The sequence below is a fragment of the Seriola aureovittata genome, chromosome 23 (assembly GCF_021018895.1).
Source record: "Seriola aureovittata isolate HTS-2021-v1 ecotype China chromosome 23, ASM2101889v1, whole genome shotgun sequence".
In the NCBI taxonomy this organism is placed as follows: domain Eukaryota; kingdom Metazoa; phylum Chordata; class Actinopteri; order Carangiformes; family Carangidae; genus Seriola; species Seriola aureovittata.
In genome coordinates, this window is record NC_079386.1 from 12,480,435 (window position 1) to 12,506,471 (window position 26,037).

General features: G+C 42.0%; 2 protein-coding genes across 2 annotated transcripts in view; one reads left to right on the top strand and one right to left on the bottom strand.

Moving 5' to 3' along the window:
• The first annotated feature begins 893 nt into the window (after positions 1-893).
• On the top strand, positions 894-8,931 carry cckar (cholecystokinin A receptor). Its single transcript, XM_056368770.1, has 5 exons — positions 894-1,286; positions 1,954-2,205; positions 5,231-5,492; positions 5,787-5,914; positions 6,473-8,931. Exons 1-5 carry the CDS (start codon positions 1,160-1,162, stop codon positions 7,078-7,080), a joined length of 1,377 nt encoding a protein of 458 aa, XP_056224745.1. The 5' UTR covers positions 894-1,159; the 3' UTR covers positions 7,081-8,931.
• Positions 8,932-26,037, bottom strand: part of rbpjb (recombination signal binding protein for immunoglobulin kappa J region b) — a 43,896-nt gene continuing 26,790 nt past the window's right edge. The window contains exons 3-11 of the mRNA XM_056368769.1: positions 20,891-20,986; positions 17,787-17,952; positions 17,310-17,484; positions 16,525-16,662; positions 16,087-16,199; positions 15,612-15,752; positions 15,014-15,169; positions 14,769-14,872; positions 8,932-13,491 (exon numbers count right to left, since the gene is read on the bottom strand). Of these exons, the coding sequence (XP_056224744.1) occupies positions 13,167-13,491; positions 14,769-14,872; positions 15,014-15,169; positions 15,612-15,752; positions 16,087-16,199; positions 16,525-16,662; positions 17,310-17,484; positions 17,787-17,952; positions 20,891-20,986 (1,414 nt within the window). The 3' untranslated portion in view covers positions 8,932-13,166. The remainder of the gene's footprint in view (positions 13,492-14,768; positions 14,873-15,013; positions 15,170-15,611; positions 15,753-16,086; positions 16,200-16,524; positions 16,663-17,309; positions 17,485-17,786; positions 17,953-20,890; positions 20,987-26,037) is intronic.

Sequence of the window (26,037 nt, forward strand, 5' to 3'; positions counted from 1 at the left end):
TCATGATACTTCCAGTATGTTTTGCTGACAATACTTTTGTCCTTTTATTTAAATCAGGTTTTGGATGAAGGGCTTTTAAGAAATCTTATTTAAGAAAAAGTGTCTGAATAGCTCTTCCATTCACATATTGGCACACATGAGTTCAGACGTGAAATGCTGATTTATGTGATAATAGGCACATGTGGTCTGAGCACATTTCACGAATCACATGATGCAGACAGATCTGACTTTTGTGGACAATATATGAATATTTTTTGACATAAGTGGATAACATCAGCAATGTTCTTTTGGAGTATTTTTATGTTTCTTTAATGTACACAGCACCACTCCCAAGCCTTTCTTCATCAAACATATATTCCAAGACAATAATTATTGCTTGGCTCTCTCAGGGAGTGGGACAGTATTTAGTGTTTGTTCTGAACATATTGGAGTTGGCGTTGCTTGGGCGCTAATGACAGCGTATCTCTCCGGCCATCAGAACAATTACAGCTTGATTCAATGAGCTTTCACATTGTTGCTGACATGTTCACATGAAATGCCACAGCAGGCAGTACCATGCTTTGAAACGTGGCAGAGAAGTATGGAGAAAGATGCTTAACATAACACTGCTCCTAACATTTGAAACGATGTTAGTTCCACTTCATGCACCTTGAATATTTTGGCTTCAGTATTTCCTCCTCTCTTGTAAGTGATCCGGGACATTATAAATATTTAGGAAATTAATAAAGAGTCCAGAAGAATGGGTCTGCTTAATGCAGCCAATCCAGTGCCCACTTAACTCTGTGCAGCATCTCTATTACCGCAATGATTTACGACCGGGTGTTTTATAAAAAAAGGGAGCTGCTGACAGAATCTAAAGGCGGGCTGTGCGCTCAAGAATGCGAGCTGTCCACATGTGGTCAGTAGCTGGAAATACTGAGCACTAGTGGAGCGAAGCGCACCAGACTGAGAGAGCGCACGGGAACTTGTAGACAACACTGTTGTTATTATTAATTCTCTAATTTCTTCTTTTTTTTCTTTTTTTAAATTAAGAAATCGGCTGAGAGTAAATGTATAATTTTGATATGTTCAGTCCTTTGGCACATTTTCATCTGACAAGAGCATGACGACTGCCGTTCATACGACTGATTTTACTTGAGGCTAAAGGAGAGAAAGCGAAATGGAGACGTTTACAATACACGACATTCTCCTAAATTCAACTGATCTCAACAGAATTTTGTGCAATTTCGGGATCAAGAATATTTCGGAGTGCGAGAGCGAGCAGGATCCCTCACCCGAACCTAAAGGTACAGCGAGTTTATATATATATATTTTTAGATATGTTTTTTTGCACTATCAAATGCTATGAAATATCATAGTCGAATAGTTGCCGATTTTATTCAGTTATTTGCTATTTTTAATGTTATAAAAATGCAGCCATTTGTGCCAAAAGAGCGACTCCTTTGGGCATTTTTTTTGCGTCAGCGCGCATTACGCATATGGCTCAGGTCCTCCATAAAGCTAATGTATTCTGCTTTGCGTTAGTATGACACATATGTTGTCACTGCACACTAGTTCTGCCAATGTCAAGTGAATGGAACTGCAATTTTACACTTCATGGCTCTAGAGAGTTTAATAGCACAAACTTTGCACATTCCTGCCCATAAAACCCAAGAAGAAGGATACAACAGCCTAAGAAATTCAATTTTGGATTATTATAGTGATATTAGGAGATAAAATACACTATCCTGCAAATTCTGAGTATTAAACTACTGTATGTAAGTCCCTAGGTATAGCCTACATTAGGACTATTAGAGTGGTATTTGCTCATAAGGTGTACATGAATACAGAGGCAGTGCATGTGAGGGAACGAGAGAGGGAAAGGGTGAGTCAAAAAATATTTGGGTCACCTTTTAAGAATGACATACCCTGAGTTTACGCGTGTCTCCTCAATCTGTGTCCCCTTCCTCTCAGATATCAACCAGACAGTGCGGATCGTCCTCTACAGCCTCATCTTCCTCCTCAGCGTCCTGGGCAACAGCCTCATCATCGCTGTCCTGGTGAGGAACCGGCGCATGAGGACCGTCACCAACCTCTTCCTGCTGTCTCTGGCCGTCAGCGACCTGATGGTGTCCCTGGTCTGCATCCCCTTCACCCTCATCCCCAACCTCATGAGGGACTTCATCTTTGGTATAGGCATATGCAAGCTGGTCATGTACTTCATGGGTGAGTGGATTAGGATTTTTTTAGGATTGTGATACATCTTTAGCCTTTTCAGGTCTTAAACCCTCAGTTACAGTAAGAACTTTTATGACCCTTATAGTTCCTAGAAGTGGTTGTTAAATATTGCATGAAAAAACTTTAGATTAAGGTGATACAATGTCATATTTAATTTCATCTAATAGCCTTATTAGTAAAGGATTCCTCAAATATGCTTGAGTTTAATGTATAGACGTTTCACTGTTTCCCTGTTGGCCTTTAATCCAAATCCATTTCCATCTCCTAATACTTCCATCATGCCTGCTGCAAAATGATGCAAGTCTCTATGTCCATGCTGGATGATTATTATTTGTTTGATTGCTCTGGTAATAGCATTATATGTCGTCTTAGGCCATGTCCCAAGCAAGGTTCATTTGCCTGCATGTTTAAATGCTCCCGGTGCTTTAATGAGCTTGAGCTACAAAATGAGCTAAAAACAGCGCAGGAAGCATGTCGTCATAAAGTGCTGATTTACCTGAAACAATATTTGCAGAACCAGTTTTTTCCTGCTGCTGTATTTAGGATTTTTATGTTTTAAGTTTCCTGTTCTATTTTAACGTAGATTTCATCCTCAAAGTCCCATTAACAAACAATTACAGGGTGTATAAGCTGAGTCTTGAGTCATAGTGTTGGATGGTGTAAAAGATCAAGCCACAACTAAATGTCATAAATATGTACAGTATGAATGACATGACCGACTGGATATTAAAAATACAGTCTGTAGAAGACATACATACAAACAGAAAGTTGTGACATCGCCAATATTTGACTTACACGAACAAGATGTGGAAATTTGAAACTTTGCATCTTAACAGAGTCTGGACTTTACAGTGAGGAAGAAAGACATGCACCTTTAATCATTTTTGTAATTGAACTCTCAACAGATCTCAACAGATCCTTTCATGTTTGAGCTACACTGTGCAGAGTTTTTGACATTGCAACTAGTTTTGAAACCGATTTTAATCATTCTTTACTTTGTAATTGAACTCTTTTGAGTATTATTGAGTTTTTTATGTATCCTAAAACATATCTTGAGGGGTTATGTAAAATACTGCACCTGTAAATGCGAGTGAACATCACAATTTGATCTGCTTCCATGAGTTAAACGGGATTATTAACAGGGACAAGCTAAATCAAATCAGTTCAGGAGAGGAGAAAGACAAAAAGCACAAACATAACCATCAAACTATTATTAGCTGCCCAGCATTTCAGTGGTCAATTATAGCGTAAATAGAAAACTTTAAACCTTCACAAGGCAGCACTGACTTTCCTCTTGTGGAGTAATAGACTCATTTAAAGCTTCTTCCTGCTTTTAAAAAAATTATGCATAAAGTGCTCAATCATGCTCTTCGTTTCCTAGAGGAAATATTTTGTCTCAGACTTGAGTTTTCGAGTCACTGCTCTTCCTCGGGTTTATTCCATTTTCCCCATTAAAAGGTTCATTTGGGGAGTTTTTCCTTAGCCGAATCGAGGGTTTAAGGATAGAGGGTGTATGCTGTACAGACTGTAGCTATAACTGCCCCTTGAGGCAAGTTTGTGATCCTTGACATTGGGTTATATAAACAAAATTGAAAACTGAATTGGAGGAAAGCAGGTGAGTTTGTGGCACTGGACAGACCTGCTTTGTTTTTACCAGCACAGCATTTTCTTGAACAGTCAGTAGTATGGGTCACAGCCTATGGCAGATTTAAAGTGCCTTAATAAGAACAAATAAACAAAGAGATGATTTCAATGTAGGTAATTTATGTCAGAATAGAAAACAATTCATTCAGTTGTTAAAGACTGAATACTAGATAATTGTCCTTGCAACATGTTTTTAATTTGATTATATACACAATACATGTGACAATGTGTGTTGTATTTCACTTTGTTTTATAGTTTAATTTGATTTATTTCGACCTTTCAAATGTTCCGTACAAACAGTTTCAAAGGAGATGATTCAGTCAGGTTTCTTCTTCTAAAAAGCCTGTGCTGGGAGTTTGGTAATAAGGTGCAGTCATTATAGACAGTGCACCTTTGCTAATATTTCATTTTCATTCAATTTCAAGTCCGCTAGGTAATATGATTTTCATTTGTCTCCGTACTTCCTGTTGCTCCATTTAGCCATTCGGTGAGATCAGAGCGCTGTCCTCCAAGATTATTACCTCATTTGTCCATGCGTTTATCTGTTTATGTGTCGCTGCGCTCGGATTGTACACAGCAATAATATGAATGTATTTATAGTTCTTGTTATTGTTGCTGAGTGTGCTAACGGTATTCTGGTGACAGTGCAGGATGTGCTCTGTCACTACTCAGCAGTTAAATTCAATGTGGCATGAATGTGCCATAGCATCACAAGCATCACAGTAAACACAGTGACATTTTGTGAGGATGTTGACCATTCTGGATGTCATAAAGTTTATGGCAGAGAGAGAAATACCAAAACAAGCTGAAGGGAAATGTTCCTTAATTTAAGGAATAGTTCAATTTTGGTATTGATACCACTCTCATGTCTTTCTGTTTAATATAAAGCTGCAGCCACAAACCAGTTAGCTTAGCTTCGTATTAGGAGTGGAAACAGGGAAAAACAGCTAGCCTGCCTCTGTCCAAAGGTTCAAAAGTAAAGCTGACATGTTAAATCTCGTTTGTCTAATTTGAATTAAAAAAAATCAAAGAATTCAAACGACACATTGTGGTTTTCAATGTGGTGGTTAAGCTAAGCTAACTGGCTGCTGGCTACAGCTTCATACTTTTCACACTAAGCTAAGCTAAGAGGCTGCAGCTTGATATTTAATGAGAGTAGTAAGGACATGAATTAGCATACTCCTCAAACTGACAGTTTTTATTATTTGTCTATTGTTCAAATGTTTCAGAATAAGAGTTGCAGGTATGTTTGAATTTTATAAGGTATTTTACATTAGCTTCCAAAAAATCTCAGCCAATCACAACCCAACACTGAAACTTAAACATGAAGGTCATGTTTGTTCTTTTTTTGATTTTCTGATCTGTGCAGGTGTCTCAGTAAGTGTTTCCACTTTCAACCTGGTGGCCATCTCCTTGGAGCGCTACAGTGCCATTTGCAACCCGCTGACCTCCAGAACATGGCAGACCAAATCCCACGCCGCCAAGGTCATCACTGCCACCTGGGTGGCTTCCTTCATCATGATGCTGCCCTACCCCATTTCCAGCACCCTTAAGCCTTTTACTCGTATGAACAACAGCACTGGGCACATGTGCCGCCTGGTGTGGCCCAACGACATCATCCAGCAGTCCTGGTGAGCTGAAAATAAGTGCATTAGGGAGTGTCGTACCTTCCCATCAGGGCGTGTTCACAGTGCGATGCACTCAGATTGTGTGGCAGTGAAAGTAGCCCGTTTGCTAATTTCAGATGGCCCCTGTATTGATTTTCTCAGTCTGGTGCTGCTGGTGAGAGACGACCACTTGGGGAAATCTTCTGGCACAGATCTGACCCTTCAAAATAAAAGCACACAATGGTCAAATATTCTTGTATTGATTCAAAATAGATACAATGAACGCTCGACTTACTCCCTAAGATTTGCACCTTGCAGGTATGTGTCTTTGTTGTTGCTGCTCTTCCTAATCCCTGGGATCGTCATGATGACAGCCTATGGACTCATCTCCATGGAGCTCTACAGGGGCATCAAGTTTGAGCTGTCCAACAGGAAATCCAGTAGAGGTATGAAAATGAACTGGACTTAATGGAAATGGAAATAAATACTTTTAAGAAACAGGCTGAGTAATTTCCTGAAACTGCGGCGAACTGTACTTTTTAGCAGATGTGACTCAGGTGTAAGTGGTGCCTTTGGTGGGGACTAGTTTCAGCTGTGGATTAATACGCATTTGATGCCACATAATTTCTGGCAGGACAGTGTGTGTGAGATGGATTCAAAATAAACTACCGTGCCAATGTTCATCATAATGAAGGAACATGTCACTTAGAGCAACATCGTGACTCAAAAAATAGGAATAAGTCACCTTTGGTTTTGGTCTTTTTATTGGATTTTTGGCAATATAACAAAAATATGAAATATCACCAGACTTATCCTTTAAGTTTGACTTATGATATCCAAAGTTTTTATCTTGAATAAAATAGCATCCCTGGCTTTTGGATGTCTTCCATTTCTATGTTTTGAGTGACAGACATCACCACAGCTATTAAAGTCACAGCGGTTTTATGCTGCTGATGAAATTACATCTAACTCTCCAGTCTTTTTCATTTTCTCTACCCTGACAGAGAGACAATGCAGCACTGGCAGCATCAAGCCCGGTGACAGTGACGGCTGTTACGTGCAGCCGTCTAAAAAGAAGAGCATCACCATGAGTACAGGCAACTGTCCTAGCTCCAGCAGCAAGCCCATGGTGGGCCGTGTGTGCAGCAGCAGCTCTACAGCCAACCTGATGGCCAAGAAGCGTGTGATCCGCATGCTCCTGGTCATCGTCTTCCTCTTCTTCCTGTGCTGGACTCCCATCTTTGTGGTCAACGCGTGGCAGGCTTTCGACCGGCGCTCGGCCCACCGCCTGACCGGCGCGCCCATCTCCTTCATCCACCTACTGTCCTACACCTCGGCCTGCGTCAACCCCATCATTTACTGTTTCATGAACAAGCGTTTCCGCCAGGGCATGCTGGCCACCTTCAGCTGCTGCAGCTGCTTCAGGGCGAGCAGTGGAGGAAGTGGCGGCTTAGGGAGGTCAGCTGGAAGCGGAACGGCTAAAGGGGAGGCGGGCAGATCAAGAGCAGGGCCCAAGACCACTGAGCAGAATGGTCATACCCCTCCAAGTGGAGCCAGCACACGCTTCACCTACACCGGCATCCGCACATCAGCCTGGAGTGAGCTGACTTAAAGTGGCCTGATCCTGTACGTCTGCATGTGAGAGCACAGGCCTGAGTGCAAACACTTGTAAGGAATCTGTGGTGTGTTGATTTAACATAAAGCCCTCGCAGTGCTTATAGTTTATGAGCGGCTATGTTGCTTTAGCTTGGAGTGTGACATGACGTGGGCTCAGTGGTTAATGACCGTGGAGCTGAAGTGTACATTCAGTGCTGTCACAGCAGATCAACAGCGCCAGATGTTTCCCTAAAAGCCTGCAGTGTCCGGCGTGGCTGACTGATGCCTGATCATATATAGCCCTGAAGGGCCACAAGTCTGACATGGAGAGGAAGTGATTTCACAAAGCAGAATAACAATTGATGTAGATTACCGTCCTGTTCATACTCTGTTTAAACACATTGTAATTGTGCCTCCACCGCAGCCATACAGGGACGCAGCAGTCTCTCCACTCGTTCCAATCAGTGCCAGACGGTTCAGCCTGTGCAAATCAAAGAAAGAAAAGAAAGAAAAAAACTGGTCACAACAAGGCTGTTTCTGGAAAGACTCATTGTCGTTATCTCAAAAGGCAGATATCTCAGAACATGGGCAAATATAAACATAGATATCTGCATGGAGCAACAAAGCTAAACGGAAATTAGAAAATATACTCTATTATTATTATTATTATTATTATTATTATTATATAATATTTGTTTTACTGTTTGGATTTCAGTTGAACGGACCCTTAAAGATTAGGTTACATACCAATATCGTGCTTCAAGGAAAACGCTTGACCCAGATGATATTCTTAAAGGGGTCACGCCGGTTACCAAAGCAGTGTCACCTCAAGGGCCATTTTAGGGCCTCGTTCTGCAGTTTTTCAGTCATATCACATCATCATAATCAGCAGATGAAGTTTGTCCAGTTGTCACGGCTCAAGCATGAACTTTCATTTTGGCACTTTCAGCAGCAGCTGCCTGTCTCGCTGCAACGTAACCGTCCTCAAAACAGCCCCCCCCCCCCCGGGGCACAAACAGTTCTGTCTCATCCTTGACCAACTGTTTGTGTGTCTGTGTGCCTAAAGGGTGGGGGGGTGGGGGGGTTGTACTGTGTGTGCTAACTGGAGAGGCCTTATCATGTTGTGGGACCTTAACCACCTGTAACCTCCCTTCTTCAAAGAGTGAATTCCCGGCATTACCCACCTGATTTCCACTGATTCATACCGTTAAATATAGCAGCGTCAATGTAGCAACTTGTTCCTGTTTTGTTTCTTCGTATCAGTATGTTGCATTGTTACTATGACCTGAATATTGTTCTGTAAATTCTTACTTTTAGGTTTTCTGTTTGATTGCATGATATCGTGCGTATTTTGACTTGTGGGCACATAATTGAATGTAAAAACATAATCCCAGCGAGTTTACTGGTTTCTTATGTACATCTAAAAGCGCTACTGGGAATTGTATTGCGTTCTCTTACAAACCTACAACGCATCTATGAGTAACCAATGTCTGGTTGACCATATAAAGACCTCGAATGCCCACTGTGCAACTGCATTTACAAAGACTTGCGGCAGAGCAACTTGGAGCTTTTAACGGCTTTAATAAAAGTGGATCTGAAGGACAGAAGGCATTAGAGGCAAGACAAGTGGTGGAAAGGCAGAGGGGAGGGGGATCTGCTGGGACTTCTTCCCAAGGATAAGAGCTCCATTTGGGCTTGGTAGATGCCCTAAAGCCCCACCTGCCTTCACCCTGCACCCCCTGGGAGATGTTTACCTGAAGGAAGAAAGGATGACTATGGCTGGACAGGTTATTCATTTTCAGTGTGTAAAAAAACAACAACAACATGCTTCAGCTTCTGATGACAATTAAAAACATACACAAACAGATTCTATATCACTTTTTTATTTCTTATTGTTATGCCAATATTGCAAGTTTTTTTCACGTTTTTTTTTCTTCTTTTAATGACATACAGATTTGAGCATGATCTGGAGCTGCAATATGTACAAAAACAAACTAACGTATGTTATCAAAAAACCGTCCCCTTTGTTTTGACGTTATTGCTAAATGTTACAAACGGCACAGGTTTCTACCATCAGCAACCCTTTGAGCACTGAGTATACTACCACAATGACACCTCTGCTTACCATTTACTAGAATAATACACAGATACAGTGAGAGTGAAAGATAGTGAAAAGGACATGAAGAAGAAGAGGAAGAAGTGGAGGAGGAGGAGGATGGGTTGGTGGGTGGGGGATGACAACAAAAAAAAGGGAGCTGACCGTAGCAAAGCTAAGCATAACAGGCTGCATGTTAAAAACAACAACAAAAAAAAAAAAAAAAGGAAGGGGAGGGGGTGTGTGAGAAAACTCCAAATGTACATACAGAAACATGAACGATAAAGAGTGAGGATGAAATGTGTGAGAGAAAAAGAAAGGTTAGCGCTCTGTAGTGCAAACAGCCAAATAGTCTTAAGGAGAAGTAAGGCTGAGTGCGACAGAGAAGGGCTCCACACTCCTTTTTTTTTTTTTTATTTGTTTAAAGCTGCCTCTCACTCTGCCCCGTTTTGTTTAGCAGTGCATGAAAACTACATTATAAAAGACATTTGGCATATTAGAGGATACATACATTGTTCAGAGCTCATTATAAAAAAAAAAAGAAGAAAAAAAAAAGAAAAAGAAGATGAACAGCTGCTTTTGGAAGAGTAAAACAATTACGACCAGACACACAAAGAGAAAGAAAACCGGTTAAGATATTTTGTAAAAGCATCGCAAATGCTAATGAGATGGCATTTTTTTTCCCTCTCTCTGAAAGCTTTGTCGCCAGGTTAATACAGCGTGCGGTTAAGAAGGCATGTAACATTTTTTTTTTGTTTGACCCCTTTTGACAGTTCATCCCCTTTATGAGTACGGGATGTTATCAAGTTATTCTGTATCCTCCCAATCTCTTAAAACTCCAGACGTTTTAAGAGGAAAATAAACTGTAAACCAGCTCGGATTGTCAAGGCGACACATTTTTTTATTTTTTTTATTTTAAAAAGCATGCATCACCCCCCCTTTATTAGCTTGAGTAAATGTGACAAAGCTGCTCTGCTCAGACTCGCATGAGGAGATGAAGAGGAGCCAGGGGTTGTTTAGTCTAAAAGAGGCGACTCAACATGTAAACAAAAACCCAAAAATAACCAAGCTCGAGGGGGCAGGGGAAGGTTGGGGGGTTGTGGTGATGCTAATGCAGAGGCTATGTTAAAAACTCGCTGAATTTAGAGCTAGTAGACATAGAAAAAACACTCAAGTTAAAAATCTACAGTTAAGATTTTTGTGACCTCCATCCTGCAGAGTAAAGGGTTCAGGTCGGCCTGCAGCTCGTCACGAGTTCAGTGTGAAGAAGCGCAAAAATGTTCGGTTTTGATGCTACACTACCGCTGCAGCACCAACTCCTCCACGATTCCAGAACAGACAGGAAGTGGCCTCTTTTATAAAAAAAAAAAAAAAAAAAATACACTCCCAGGCCAACATAGGCAGCAAGGGCAATAATGCACTTTTCTTTTTCTTTTTTTGACATAATACAAGGGGAGACTTTGTACCAATAATTTAAAAAATATCAATATTACAATATAAAATATTTAACATTAATGACGGACAGGTGGACAAGGGTGGCAAAATGGGGTAGCGGGGGGGGCATAACTTAATTTTTTTCTTCTTTTTTTTTTTTTTTTTTTACATTGTAGGGGGTGCAAGCGAATCCTTTTTTGTTCCTATTTCAAGGTTTTGTTTGTAAGAAAATTCTGAAATACTTCATTAAGCAGACATTCAAGTTACAGTATCGTTGTTCTTATTCCCGGGAAGCGTATACAGTTGTACTGTAATACTAAGATCACAAGTATTGCCTCTGAATGTTTATCCACAATTATCAGACATTTGGATTCCGGTGGAAGACAGAAAAAAAACCCAATGAATCTCAAGTTTTCTTTCTTTTTTTTTGTTTTTTTTTGGAGGGCGGGTTTGAAATGGAGCGAGTCTGACTCAATATTCCATTACAGCAACTACATACGACAGTCTCACTCACTCACACACACACACACGCGCGCACACATATTTGCTGGCTGGTGAACTAGTGCTCAGGCGGACAAAAACAATGAAATGACCTGTACAATATTGCTGTTATGTTTGGAAATGCACATCTTCAATAATACACATTTAGAAGGCCTTTACGCGGTCGCCATGAACACAGATGAGTGCAACTACTCGGACAGTGAGTTTACAATGTACACACGCTTGTTTCTGCGAAAACAATAAACCACAGAAGATTTTTTTTTTTTTTTTTAAAAAAGAAGGCTGGAAGGAGCTTACAGCGCTCGTGAGACATTGTACCAAAAGTGAGCAGGGTGCCGGGCACCGCATGAGAATAAAAAAATTGGGTTATTGTACTTGTACACCACAAAAATGAAGGCTGAGAGATCCTTCAGAAGGCTGCTTTGCTTTGCACGACAAGGTGGTTCTGGAGCCGCAGCAATGAGCTCAAAACAGCAGAGCTCCTGTGATAAGAAGCGAGGCATTAGCTTGTTTTTGTGCTACGCACAGGTTCTTCCAAGGTGAGTAAACAGCAGATAAGAAAAAAAGGTGAAGAATTTTTTTTTTGTTTGTTTTGTAACTGAAGTTATCAGTAAGGCCACATTAAATTGAAAAGTGTCCGTCTTTTTGGAAAACCACTGGAGTTAAATGCCACCAGAACTACAGCACACACTGGAAGACACCTTGCTACGTGCAGTTTGAAGAGACAAGTTTCACTAAGTTATCTGATACGTTAACAGTGACCAATAGAGCGACAGGTACAGGATATTAGATATGTGACTGGTTTGACTGTGTACACAGTAAGAATATACAGTACTAAGGCTATCCTTTTAAGTCAATGACTACGCTTATTACATTAGTTTGAAAATGACAAACCGACTTGTTTTCGTAACCATGGAAGTCTAGTTTTTTTGATGTATTCTGCAAACATTGCTATGGCTCCATGTGAGATGTACTGATGTGTATATTTTCCAAAGGAGACATAGCGCACATAGAGTATTGCAGGCAAGGCAGAGGCGTTGCTTAAAGCTTTTCTTTTTAAAGACTTCATAAAAACCAATGATAAAAAATAGGCCCTCTGAGGTTATTCCCCAATTTAAAAAAAAAAGAAAAAAAGAAAAAAAAAAAAAAGAGAAAAAAAACCAACCTTCGCTTGTGTAAATAAACAACCCAGACTTCAGATTTTTCCCCAACAGAAAAAGTGAGAGTATCAAAACAAAAGTTCAATCCAAAGACTGAAAAAGCAGGCGTTTGTAGTAAGGTTGCAATAACATACAGGTTGGGATTTTGGACCTCAAAGGGGGAAAACAAAGCCCAAGCTCAGAGGAAGAATAGAAACTATTTGGTAACAAAAGTGTACTATATGTTTAATACAAAAAAGGTATGGAGAAAAATGTACCTTTACTAAAGCTTATACAAGATCCTTGGTCCATAAAAACTATGTTATCGTCACGTTTTATGTGTGTCCCTCTGCATCCTTGCGCTCCCTCCAACAACAATACATCCAGCCCCCTTTAGGAAACCACAAATTAATGCACAATAACACAAACACAAAAGGAATAATCATAAAACAAGTGGCGGGAGGAAATGAAGGGGGAGGGGGAGGAGCAGGGCAGCGCAAAAAATATACTTTCCTTTCGAGACAATTTTTTTTTTTTTTTTTTTTGTACACGTTGGATGTATTGTTGTTGTGGTTTCCATTCTCACAGCCGTAGAAAGGTGCTGGTGCTCTGAGCCTGCAGGAACTTCACTCATTCCAAACACCAGAACTGGATAGGCAGGTCCCTAAAGTAACCACAGGAGAGGGGGCGTGTCAAGGAGCACTTTCGCTTATTCCCGTTGGCGGACAACGTTGTGATGTCACTCCTTCAGATTTCCCCTGCGTTTGCTCCTTTGTCCCACCGATTTTTTCCATTTCAGCTTCTTTGTATCCAAAATTAATACGCAGCACTTTAGAGTGAGTCAGTTTTTGTTTATTATTTCCCATAGTCTTTATATACCTTCTGGTATATTTGCTCTCAAGGCATATTGTAATGAGTGGCCCCCTGTGTGCGTTAGGAGACCACAGCTGCGGCGGTGGAGGATGAGGATGTGACTCCTGCGTTGGAGGTGCTGTTGGGGCCGTAGACGCCGGAGCCGGCCTCCTGGCTGTTGCTGCTCAGCAGGCTGGAGTTTCCGGCCCGCAGGATGGCTCCGGCGGCGCTGCAGTGTGGCCGCGGCCCCGGCTCCGGCGTGTAGGTGAAGGTCAGTGTGGTGGAGTAGATGATGCCGTCATTCCTCACCAGCGTGACGGGCACCTGGACGGGCTGCCGCACCCAGCGCCAGCCCTCGCGGAAGGCGGAGATGTCGGGCACCACGCACAGCATGCTCTCCGCACACCTGTGGCGCGTTCGGTGAAGAAAGAAACAAGAGTGATGTCAGACTTTGAAAGAGTCTTTTGATATAAAATGAAAAACAAGGGTCACTTGCTTCCTTTTGTGTTCAACTTGAAGAATGAGTCTTCAATTATTTATAAAAAGGTAAAGCTGCAATAAGTGATTTTTTAAAAAAAATTAATATTACGGTGACAGTAAATTATCTGGAAAATAAATGGAGAAATGGTTTATCCAGCATTTGAAATATATTCTAACATCAAAATAAAAAAGTTCAGATTTATCCCGAAGCAAAACAGGGAGAACAAGTGAAGTGCTGGCCACCCTGGTTGTCTAAGGATTAAAGCATTAACCATAAACTGTAACCATGGTGCCCGTTAATGCTCCTACTTTGTGTAGGGCTGGGGGGGGGGGGGGGGGGGGGGGGGGGTCTTTGTTGCAAGTCATTCCCCATTCCTCTCCGTCTCATTTCCTGTCATCTCTACATCGTCAGCGAGGCCAACAAAAACAACAACATGAAATATGTGGCATAAGTCTACACATGCGTCGGCCACAACATCTCTGTAGGTCCCAGTGTTTCACTGTCATTGGTCACTGTGGTGTCCTCCCTTCATGTCCTCCCCTCCTTGTCTCTGACTTACTGCTTGGTGGGTGGTACTGATAAACACATAAAACTTAATTCGGCTATAAAACTCAGCATGACAGAGGAAAAGCCAAGATAACGACATTTTACAAGTGAAACACTGAAGTATCTTAGCTCTTAAAAAGTTTTTGACTCACTCAAAAACATTGAAGACGAGAAGGAGAATGAGGATTATACATTTCGACTTATATGATTAAGCACCAGCTACATCGTTAACGCTGAGATGAGTATTTATTACATGCATTAGGGCGGCTGTGCCCATTACGCATTCACAGCGTCTACAGCATTAAGTCTGCAGGGCATTTTGAAAGCTTTTAGCAATTTGGATTACAATAAGTTATTCACATTTCCATTACATTCCTTAAACTTAAAGCCCATTGCTCTCTATGCCTGTAAGATGTAATAAATCCTCATTTTAGTTGTAACGGATAATTTGTATGGTAATGGGGTAAAAAATGAATGTTCTCATTTATCTCATTTTACGCAAGAAATGGTAAAAAAAAAGTCCTTCCAGTACCCTGGTAAATCACTTTGAGCTTTAAACGCAGGAGAGAGGGTGGACAGAAATACAACACACCGCAATTAATTGAACCGAGTCGTAGATACCCCGAAGGAAACATGAAACAGGAGGAAAGACGCACCTGTACATGGTCTCAGCCTCGACATCGCCAAACCAGACCCGAAGATTTGGAGTGAAGTTCTGTCCTGTCAGCTCCAACATGGCGACATCCCCTCCACCGTTTAGCTGCGCACAAGGAAGACAATATAGGAAACATGCTGATAGAAAACACACATACAGATACAGACTGGACAACGAAACTAAAACAAAGGGTCAAGTCTGCTGTTGTTGGGGGTTGTGTATCCTAACACGTCTCTCTGTGCGTACCTGTAAGCTCTCTACCACAGGCACAGGGGTGACAGGCGAGTGGACAGGGCCCATGCCCTCGTAGAAAGTGTATTCGGCCTTGTCTGTGCTGATGATTGTCCAGGAGGCGCCGTCGTTGATCATCTCCTTGTTTGGTTCCTTTGGGCATGGAGTGGCCTAGCAGAAGAGGGGAAATGATTACATATGACCTACATTGCACATGAGGGGCCGAGATAACCACCAACAATTGCACCACAATCAAGATTACTTTTTCAGGACTGCAATCAAGTGTCACTCTTTTGACTTTACAGAGGTCTAAATAAGTAAAGAAAAAACGCTGGAGGAGAGTGGACCACACACTGTTCAAAGAAAAGAAAAAACGGCTCACTATCTTAAAACATCCGCATACAGAATAATAAAGACAAAGGATAAATGAAGGAATTGAGCTCAAATTCACTTTCACAGAGATCACTGTCTACTTCAGCATGCTGAAGCAATCATCTTCAATCATCTGTCTGAGATCGACTCGATCTGAGGAAGTAATGACCTCGACCCCGAATTGAGTAAAAGAGATGGCAGATGTGAGAGTGTGTAGAGTGTGTGTGGGTGAGATACTGACTTGAAACTGGATGATCCTTTCTTGGGAAAGGCACAGGTACATGCGTTCTGTGTCCTTCAGGTAGAAGGCACACTTGTGGAGCTGAGAGACGGGGTCGTCTGCGTCCAGCAACGCCGTCTGCTTGTCCACCTTGCGGATGATCTGAAAGGGAAAGAGCAATAAATCAGCTATTAGCGAAGGTAGATGGAGGAATGGAAAGAGTGTGTAGGGAAGTATGAAAAAAAACAGGCAAGAGGAAGGCCAGGGGGAAATTAAGGACAAGTGTACACGACAAGGAAGAAATCGAAGGAGGAGAAAAAAGAAAGTCACATTAGTTGGAAGGAAAGGAGGGAATGAAGACAAGACAGAAAGGCAAGATGAAAACTGAGTAGTTGCTTAATCAAATCTCTAACAACTAATGACTATTAGACTTTTAGCTTTATCTTATTCCTTTAGCTGCTGCTGTAATGTTTAGTAATCTTCGTGTTTGGTTTACCAGTCTGGGCAGGGCCATGCCGGTGACAGAGCAAACCAGCTTGACCGTCTGGCCGTAGTGGATGTAACCGTCTCTCACAGTGAACTCTTCTCCTTCTGACTCCTCGTCATCCACTGGAGACACACGATGCAGGAGAGAAGAAGTCAGTGCTGCAGCGAGCCGCCCAACAACTGTTTCCATACACTCAAACCCACATTCAGTCAATCAATCACTCTCTTTGTCTGTGATGAATCAGCTGTGTAATTACTACGTACAGCCGGGATTTATATTTACATTAAACAGAGACAGAGAGAGATTGAAGTGACAAGCTGTCATCAGATTGTCAACACTTTACTCATGTTGAACCTCTTTAATGATTTGAAGCTTCTCTAAATACATTCAATCATTTTCCTTTTTTTAAATTTTTGTTTAGTGTTTGTGCTTGTGGATAAAACTTACACAGGTGGATGTAGAAGGCGCCCCACTGCTGGGAACTGGCGTGAAAGTTGCCACCCTCCACGTGTAAATAGCGTGTGCTGACCGTTTGGGACCGCAGCCGGTTGAACAGTGCCACTTTGGTCCCTGATGCAATGCACACTGTGGACAAACATGAGCGAGACACTGACAGATTTACATAATGACCCAAACATGGCTGACATGCCGCTTGCAGGTCAGCTGTGTTAGCACTGCGATAACAAGTGAGAAATTAGAGGTGACGGGCGCAGTATATGTGTGCTACATGTGAACTAACAGACACTCAAATGCAGCTACACTGCCCTTTAGTGGCTGGAAGTAATAATACTACTGATCTATTTATCCAGCACCTTTCAAAGAAAAAGAGTTGGTGTCCATTTAAAAAACTAATAAAACTAGAGAAATGACAAGCATAGAAGATAAAAAAAATAAGTGAAATAAGTGAATACATCAGCAATATCCAAAAACTTTCTGACTGAAATTCAAATTATTATAAATATAAGATCCGATTAGATTTTTATAAAACTTTTGTGCTTTTATACCTTTTAAATCCATTCTTAACAGTTTTCTGTTCGCATTTTTTTCCCTCTTTTAATCCTTTGCTCTTTCTATGTTGGTTTTCCTTTAGGATAAAGTGTCTGCGTTGGGATGTGTTTCAAAACTATGTCGCCATTTTGGTCGGGGCTCTCTCCGAAAGAAACTCCGCTCTCCAGGACTTGCAGTATGTCTCCAAAACAAGATGATAAAAATGTGTGGGAAAACAAACTCACAGTCAGCGTTTTTGAGGGACTGTTTCTTTTTGGAGGGCTTGGAGATGACTTTGATCCTCTTGCTGAGGAAGACACCGATATCAGCGCTGTTGCCGTAGAACATCTTGACAGACAACATGAAGTGCTTTCTCTTGTCGGAGTCGGATATGTACAAGGTTTTGGCTGTGCAATAATTCTGGGAGGACATGACAGAGAAAAAGCAAAACAGAGATATATGATGAGAGTCAAGAAATAGCAGCTTTGTAAACATGTTACATGTTTGTCACCATTGACAGAAAATAGATGGAATTATTAACCTTGAAACACACTGCAGGCATATGAGAGACTTCCTGTATTATTAGCATGAAGTACCTGGAGGCAGGGTGTGTAGCTAGTAAGTTTCTGTGTGAAGGAAGGTAAATAACAGGAGTGAAAGTGAGTGTGTGTGTGTGTGTGTGTGTGTGTGTGTGTGTGTGTGTGTGCGTGCGTGTGTTGTACCTTTCCCTCTAAGTTAAGTTGTTGCATTTCTTGGTCGCTGTTGCCGATGCCGATGAAGGCACAAGGCTGCGACTCCTGCTCGGAGCAGCCGTCTCGCTCCATCTGTTCCTTCTTTTTCTTCCATCCGCTGCCCATCAGGTAAACGCAGGGGGGAGGGCAGAAGAACCTGGACACAGGGACAGATATTCAAATCCCTGAAAGCCACACTCTTTACCTTCAGTAATAATGAGGCCAGCAGTTTTATGCATTTCGAGTAGAGCCACCTGAGCTAAGTAGGTGCCACATGAGATACCAAATGTTTGTGACCTCATTTGTTCCTGTAAATAATCTTTCAGCCATTACTGTAAATATAAATATGTTTTTAATCCATTTGCCTAGCTGAAAAAGAAAAAAAAAACATCTGCATGACAGGCAAACATGCTCAGAAGGTTTTATGGTCTTGGGATAAAATACATTATTTGTTATCTAACTAGAAAATAAAATTCTTGGTCAGTAAATGGAGGAGAGAAAACAAAACCACTGTATTTGACGAATACAAAAAACAGGCTTAACACCTCTTTAAATAGCACAGACTGAACAACGTGCATCTCGTCATATACACCAGAAGAGGGCAGAGCTGTTCCAAGCTTCAACAAGAGCCAGACACTTTTATCCACTTACTGTTCATTACAATTCAGCTAAACCCTCTTTCCTCAAGCTGTCAAGCCTAATTTAACAGATGTCACCGTGATCAGTCCAGCGTGGAAATGATACGCTGAGAAATATAAACTAGCACTTCAAAAGTGAAAGGCAACTTTTTTATTTCCATTTAACAATGACTCTCACTCTCCCTTGAAATGCTTCTGTCTCTAATGTCAAGACAAGAACTCCAGAAACAGAAATGACAACTTCAGTCTTGTTAAAAGTGAAAATCAACTCATCAGTGAACAAGCGCACTTCAAATAAATCGATGTGCGTCAGTGTGGAACTGGAAAGCGACCCATTTCGCAACACTAGTGTCTGTCTCTGTGGGTGTTTGTCTACTTTCACCTCCTATAAACAGCACAGACAGAACAAGGCAGCTAGAAAAAAAAAAAAAAGAAGAAAAGAAAAAAAGAAAGGGAGGGAGATGGCACATTTGCATTCTTCATGCGCCCACTTTCTTGGGTCCTGCTGTTATTATAAGACTGAAGTAATCAAAGGTGCGAGACAGACAAACACACAGGCACAGGCACACACACACACACACACACACACACACACACACACACACACAGGCACACGCACACAGGCACACGCACACACGAACTCTGCGGGGGTTTTACAGGCCAAAGGATGTTGAAACACTAACACGCTCGCAGAAATCCCTTTGGGACTTGCTCAGCAGTCTCATTCTGACACTTGTCTGTGGTGCGGCTGGATGGTCTGTTGGCTACAGATACTTACCTAAATTTAAGCCCTGCATTGGCATGTCATTGAGCAACTCACAAACCGGCGACCCTGAGAGCTGATCCTGTATAAGCACGCGTATGTGACTCGAGTGTTTGAACGGGGCTCCCTCTCACTGCTGTCACTTTAACTGCACAAGACAGCAAAAAAATTATCTGAGGAATTCATATCAGTCTCAGCCTCTCTCCCCTCCGTCTTTCTTCTCCCGTTTTGCTCCAAGTCTCTGAGGTGTCTGTGAGTTGGCTTGCAACAGCTGATTTACCAAGAGACGGGCCCTGATGAGATCGCAAGCAGCGCTGCGGCTCGGCCAAGAAAACACAGAGCAGAAGAGAGTTGCAAAATGAGCGAGAGGTGGGGGGTGGGGGTGGGGGTGTGTGTGTGTGTGTGTGTGTGTGTGGGGGGGCTATAAAAAGTTTGGAGAGTGAGAGGTAGAAAGATGAGCAGAGTTACAGGAAGGGGTTTGCGGAAGAAAAGACGAGTGACAGGGTTCAAAAGAGCAGAAGAGAGAGATGGAGGAAAAGAGAAGAGGTTGCGACAGCCAGTGATAACCCTTCACTCATCTTTGAACTGTGGAACCTGTTATAGTCATCGCATGGAAATTGCAGCAAAGCAAAACAACAGGTTCACTTCAGAGACCTGTATCCTCTCGTCCTTCAACCTGTACAACTGAATTCTCCATGGTTTCACCAGGACTTTGCCCCTGGAGCCATTTATCTCCCATATTCCCATCGCTGCTATTTCCCCACTCCCTGCAGCCTTCACCTGAACCTGGCCTCATACACGAGGGTCGCCGCTCGTTTCCTCCTCTTACCTCTTATGATATGGGAGGTCAGAAGGGTCAAGATACCCACACTGGAATGTGTGTTTTTCATTGACTCACTAACCTGTCCATAAATCCTTGCAATGAATGAGTCAACTTCTCAAAGGTGAAGGAAGACGAGGGCAAACTTATTAAACGTCGTATTGTATCAACATTTTATTACGTGTGATGTTGAACTTCTACTTTGGTTAAAACAACAAAGAATCCAAATCGGAGCGAGACACGACAATGGTCAAAATTAGATAATAAAAAGCCTCATTTTATTTTACCTTAAAGGAATAGAATAATAGGAACATTTTGTCAGTTAAATGGGAAAAGCTAATTTTCATCTGCAGTCCCTGCGGCAGAGCACAATCAAAAGATATGCACAGCGACAGAGCTGCACTTAATACACACAGTAGTACATCACACACCCTCCATGTCAATGTATGTGCATCTGGTTAGTTTAGCTTAGCGTTAAGACTGTAAAACAGGTGGAAACTACCAGCCTGCTCAGGGCCAAGAACAAGTCAGGCACATAACATAACAATGTCTCAAATTTGTTTAATTTGCACAAAAAAATCAGTTATGCTAAGCTAAGCTAACCAGCTGCAGTCTATTTACCCCACAGAAATGAGTGGTATCAATCTTCTTCTCCAACTCTAAGCAAGAAAGCAAATATTTTACTTCCCAAAACGTTGAGCTATTCCTTTAAGACCGATAAGAAATCAGTCTGTGCAGTGTTCATCTCAGATGGGACAGTGATCCAGGGAGTTCAGATACTTATAAAACTGTGGGATTTCCCATCTATGAACCTCCGAGGATTAGCAGAGTCTGGAGAAACCTTGATAAATGGAGCTGTTTATATTCAACTCACCTTTTCTCATTGCCATAGGATTTCTGTGCAACTTTTGCGTGCAGGATCATGACAGTTTGGTCGCCTCGCTCCTTCAGGTAATTCCTCATCGCTTCTCTGCGAGATGGAAAAAGGGGAGACAGAAAGAGAGAGAGAGACACAGGTTCATTAACAGGTCACTTTATTATCCAGCAGATGAGGTGAAGTGATACTGGGTGTGTGTTGAAACCTCTGGGGTCGGATCGTCCTGACGGTTTTTAAAAGGCAACACTTCAGTGTAGATGGATAGAAAAAGAAAAAAAAGTGTTCAGTATGGAATGAAAACATTTAGAAACACACACACACACACATACACACAAACACAGACACATACACACAAACACAGACACATACACACAAACACAGTACAGTCAGTTGCAATGACCTCTGGAAAGCCTCAGAACTTGCATGGCTTGCTAGCCAAAAAGCTATGTTCTCCCCCAGCTGGGTCCATTTGAGGTGGGGGTGGGCTGAACCGTTAATGACCGGCTCATAGGGACAGCGAGGAGCAAGGGAAAGGAACACGAGGGAGAAGAGGAGAGACAGAGAGGCAGAGAAGGAGAAGGGGTTGGGAGAGGGAGGTAAAGAAAGAAAAAGAGAAAAGAAAACACCAGAGCTGAAAAAACAAAAACAACTGAGCTGAGCTCACCAGCAAAGATTCCTCATCTCGTGTCAAAATGTTGCAAGGTCCGCGCTCCAATTACTTCTGTCAACTCCGCCAAACCCTCCCGCCTCCCCTACAACTCCCCACCTCCTTTACACAAACAAGCCAAAATGTATTTTAATATTTTGGGAGAGCGGTGGAGATAACGCTGAGCTGAGAAGCACGGGGGTCAAAGATCAGGCTTTAGATGCACAATTAAGAGACATCACATTCGCGGACATTAACACAGTCCGACCGAGTCTGCGCACACGCACAGATGTCGGTGACACCTGACACGCCAGGGTGCTCAGAGGGCTTCCCACACACACACACACACACACACACACACACACACACACACACAGCTTTCCACTCTGCCACGCAATACTGGTCCGCACGCTCGGGTTAGACAGGGCCTTTGTTATGAAAAGCAAGGGGCCCCTCACAGTGTGTGTGTCTGTGGGAGAGGGGGGGGGCACAGAGGAGGAAGGGGGGGGTAGCTGAGAGGGTTTGCGGTTCATCCATTTCATAATGGACTGGGAAATGTTTTATTTCTCACTTCACTGTGTGATGAGACGATTATTTTTCTGAATATTAAGGTCTCAGAGCAACAGCAAATTATGCTCTGTTGTTTATTCAGTGTTTGCTACATTACTGACGGGCAGCAGCTGTAACTGAACATGATGGAGGTACGATCCTCGAATTCCAAACATTTGAGGCCATTTAACTGATCCGATGCAATCTGATACCATCTAACCACCACATGGAGAAAATTATATCAAGCCAGGGAAAGGGGTGAAAGCAACTTCAGCCAAATTCGTTTAAAAGCAGCGGTTTGATGAAAACATTTCTGATATATTTGATGGATGCTTAATTCACTTGTTTTTCTTTTGTTTACAGTAATTGACATAACCTTTCTCTGGGGCTTAAGTGAACAATACACACACACACACACACACACACACACACACACGCACACACACACACACACACACACACACACACACACACACACTCTAAGCCAAGGGAAACTCCTGAGCTGATTGCTCTCATTGATAAAATTGAGAACACACAGTGCAAACCTGCTGATGGCAGGCCAGCAGGGCATCTCTGACGGCGCCTATGACCTGCTGGTCTTACAGGTGACATCACAGATAAAGCAACATCCAGCACGCACGCACACACACAAGCTTTCTTATTCATGGTTCATGGTCAGTATCCGTATATTCATATTAGCATTGACAAAAAAAAAAAGTTAATCAGCAACTACTGTGATCATCTTTCCAACATCTCCGTCTTATGAGAAAGCAACAGTAGGGATACAGACAGGAAACATGTAGAAACAGAGGTATTATGATCAATTAAGGCCCCTGGCATCAATCAAACTGGGGATTTATGGTTGTTTGGTGTACATCTTAACCAATGTGAAAAATGTTACATAGCCCCAGATTCCCAGTTATGAGGAGTCGATGCTTTTCTTTGACTTTTGTGACAGTAAGCTGAACATCTTTGGGTTTCAGACAGCTGATCGAACAAAACAAGCACAAAATGAAATGAAGACAGTGAGTGGAGGGTTAACCAATAATGAGAAAAATTGCTGTTGTAATTCATATCAATGCTATATTTCCAAAATCGTGATATATATCCATTTACCACCAAGTAACTAAACTGCTGCTGCTGTGAAAACAACACTTTTGCTAACATTCCCATTTCAACACCATCTTGCAAACGTTGTTGACGTTCACCAATTCCCCCCAAAGAAGTTGAAAGATGAATCAGCCACACGCCACTGGCTTCATGATCGATACCGTTTTACATTCAGATCAAAACCACAAGTAAATATTCAAATACATTTCCTCACAGTTCCTTTATGACACCAGAGTCAATCGTGTCACAAGGTTACGTGCGACAGCTTGTGGTTAACACTGTCACAGAGCTCAGCAAAAACCGTCCCACGGCCGCTGAATCGGGGAAAGACCATTCCCTCTCACGACAGACGTACATCACTCACAGGGGTTCTGATAGTCACCACAGTTCACTAAAAGAACCTCTGAGAAGATAACCAAGATGCCCCCGACATGTGGCAATAATCAAATGGCCTGTGATCCAATGAATAACATAACCCCAGTGGTGGGTCCTTCTTTACAAATGTGTGTTGTGCAGCCAAGCATTGTTCAAACCCACAGGATTGTATTTTAAATTCTAGTGGGGAACCCAAGGTTTACAAAGATACCAAATATGTCCAGCTGCATTTTGGGGAAATGTGTATAACATGATGCACAAGACATGTAAAATCTTTCCATCTGATGCAGCCCTAAAAATCATGGCTTTTGGGGTTTGAATATTTAATAAGTGTAAAAATAAAAGTAAATATTTGATGAAGTAGACACAGTATTTAGGTGCAACGATGTCATACAGTGGGGATTTTATTTTTTTTCCCACCAGATCTAAGAGCGATGGGGAAAATCAGGGAGAAATCAAGATTTCAAGAGATTAAAAACATATGCAAAACAGGGGGAAAACAATTACCCAAACATGACTTAATGGCAATAACACACCCAATGACACCCATAATAATAGCAGGGATCAGAGACGGGTATAACAGGGGCGTCTGACTAATCACTCATCTCTTACACAAACTGAAACACAGGAACACGCAAACTCTCAGATAGAGATTACATCTCTTCCTGAGCGCTGAAGACGGGAAGGAGAAGTGAGAGAGACAGTGACCAGTGCACAGCTGAACTTCCTATGCGTGCAGACACACAAGCTGAAAGAAATTCAGACACGTACATATGCATATAAACATGCTCATAAAAGAGAATCCAAATATGCATATAACATAAAAAAGGATAGGATAAAGTTGAAACACTCAAAATACGGATATATCTAGAGGGTGTTTAACAAAATAATACAAGCTGGAAAATCAATACTTATTTCATTTGATTTCATCAGAGGCAGGAAGTGAGGGTTATGGCCATTTCAATCTTAACGGAACAAGACACGCACACACACACACACAAAGCCACATCCACATGTAATATTAAAAGTAGCATGCAACCAGAGATGAGCGATGACAACGCAGCCATGCATCAGAGCAGGAAAAAAAAAACAACTAGCGGTTTAGCAGCTACTGCAATCCAAGCAGATTTGTGTTGTAGATGGTGGCTGTTTACTAACAAGATGCTTATTCAGGCCGTATATGCAACACGCAGGTAATAAAAGAGAAAAGGAACTGAGTCAGACAAAGTGATAGACAAGAAGCAAATGATATGAGAACTTTATGTAAGTGGCAGGTTCAGCTCTGTTGTGCTTTATTTCAATTGAGAAATTTTGCTAATGAGCATCAAGCAAAGAAGAGGAGGAGAAGAAGAAGAAGGGATGACAGAGGTACAGATAGAGAGAAAGAAGAGAGAAAACAAAGAATAACAGAGAAAACCAAAATGAAATACTTGACAAGTGAGACAAAAATGTGCCAGACAGATTTACAAAAAGAGACATATTCGACTGCAGGCACGACGGGGGTCGGCTGAGTGTGTGTGTGAGAGAGAGAGAGAGAGAGAGAGAGAGAGAGAGAGAGAGAGGAGGGGCTAGGTTAAGCCAGGCTACAGATGCAGCGGAGCAGACAGGCATCTGTCCTGTACATCTGCCACAGCGTCTACAGCAGAGTGGAGCCGTCACAAGACCCCCTGTGTACACACAGACACACACACAGACACACACACACACAAACACTCACACACACACACAGAGTGGCGAGGCATGCTAATACACACGTGTACTGCGAAATAGCTCAATTAAGATGATCAGACTGCAATTAGTGTGCGCCTTTGTGCATCACAAAAGGTAGATTACACACATCCGTTGTGTCAGGGCTTGGGTTAAGACATTTACCTAAGGCCACTTCAGGCTGCTCAGCCTCCTTCAAAAAGGTTTTCTCCATTTATGAAGTGACCAACAGACAAGTGCCGGTTCAATGTTTGACATCTGACCTCCAGAAATCCCCTGTGAGCCTCTAAAATACTGTTAGGAAGTTGTCCAAAACAACAGGATCTTGCAATCTTGCAGCAACGTTTACTAGATCTCAGCTCTGATATCTTACTATTTGAAAAGAGTACAAAACAAAATCTAGCACATTCTGTCACAGTGGCAAAGGTGTGGGTTGTCTAATAGCCTGCAGCATCAACAACCAATGAGGTAAAAAAAACAAACGTTTAGAAAGTCTATACAATGAAAGCTGAATGGCAGATTAAGTTGATTTGAGACCGAAGGTGCACTTTTGAACCAATCGCACGCTTCATATTAATAAGATAAAAGAGAAAACATGCAAAACAAAATAATTCAAGAACAAGAAAATTTTAATGCAAGCATGTGATATCAGACCAAACAATAGCCTGGGCCAAATCAATTGTCATTGGGGTTTTATCTCTGTCTGAATTTAAGAGTTTTTGAGAAAGAAGCAGATAACCAAAAAACAGTTTCTATA

What these genes read in the sequence shown, in the direction of transcription:
- cckar (XM_056368770.1), top strand. Translation starts at nt 1,160, where the DNA reads ATGGAGACGTTTACAATACACGACATTCTCCTAAATTCAACTGATCTC. An exon ending in TCCCTCACCCGAACCTAAAG is followed by an intron (nt 1,287 to 1,953) that starts GTACAGCGAGTT and finishes CCTTCCTCTCAG; the next exon opens with ATATCAACCAGACAGTGCGG. An exon ending in GACATCATCCAGCAGTCCTG is followed by an intron (nt 5,493 to 5,786) that starts GTGAGCTGAAAA and finishes TGCACCTTGCAG; the next exon opens with GTATGTGTCTTTGTTGTTGC.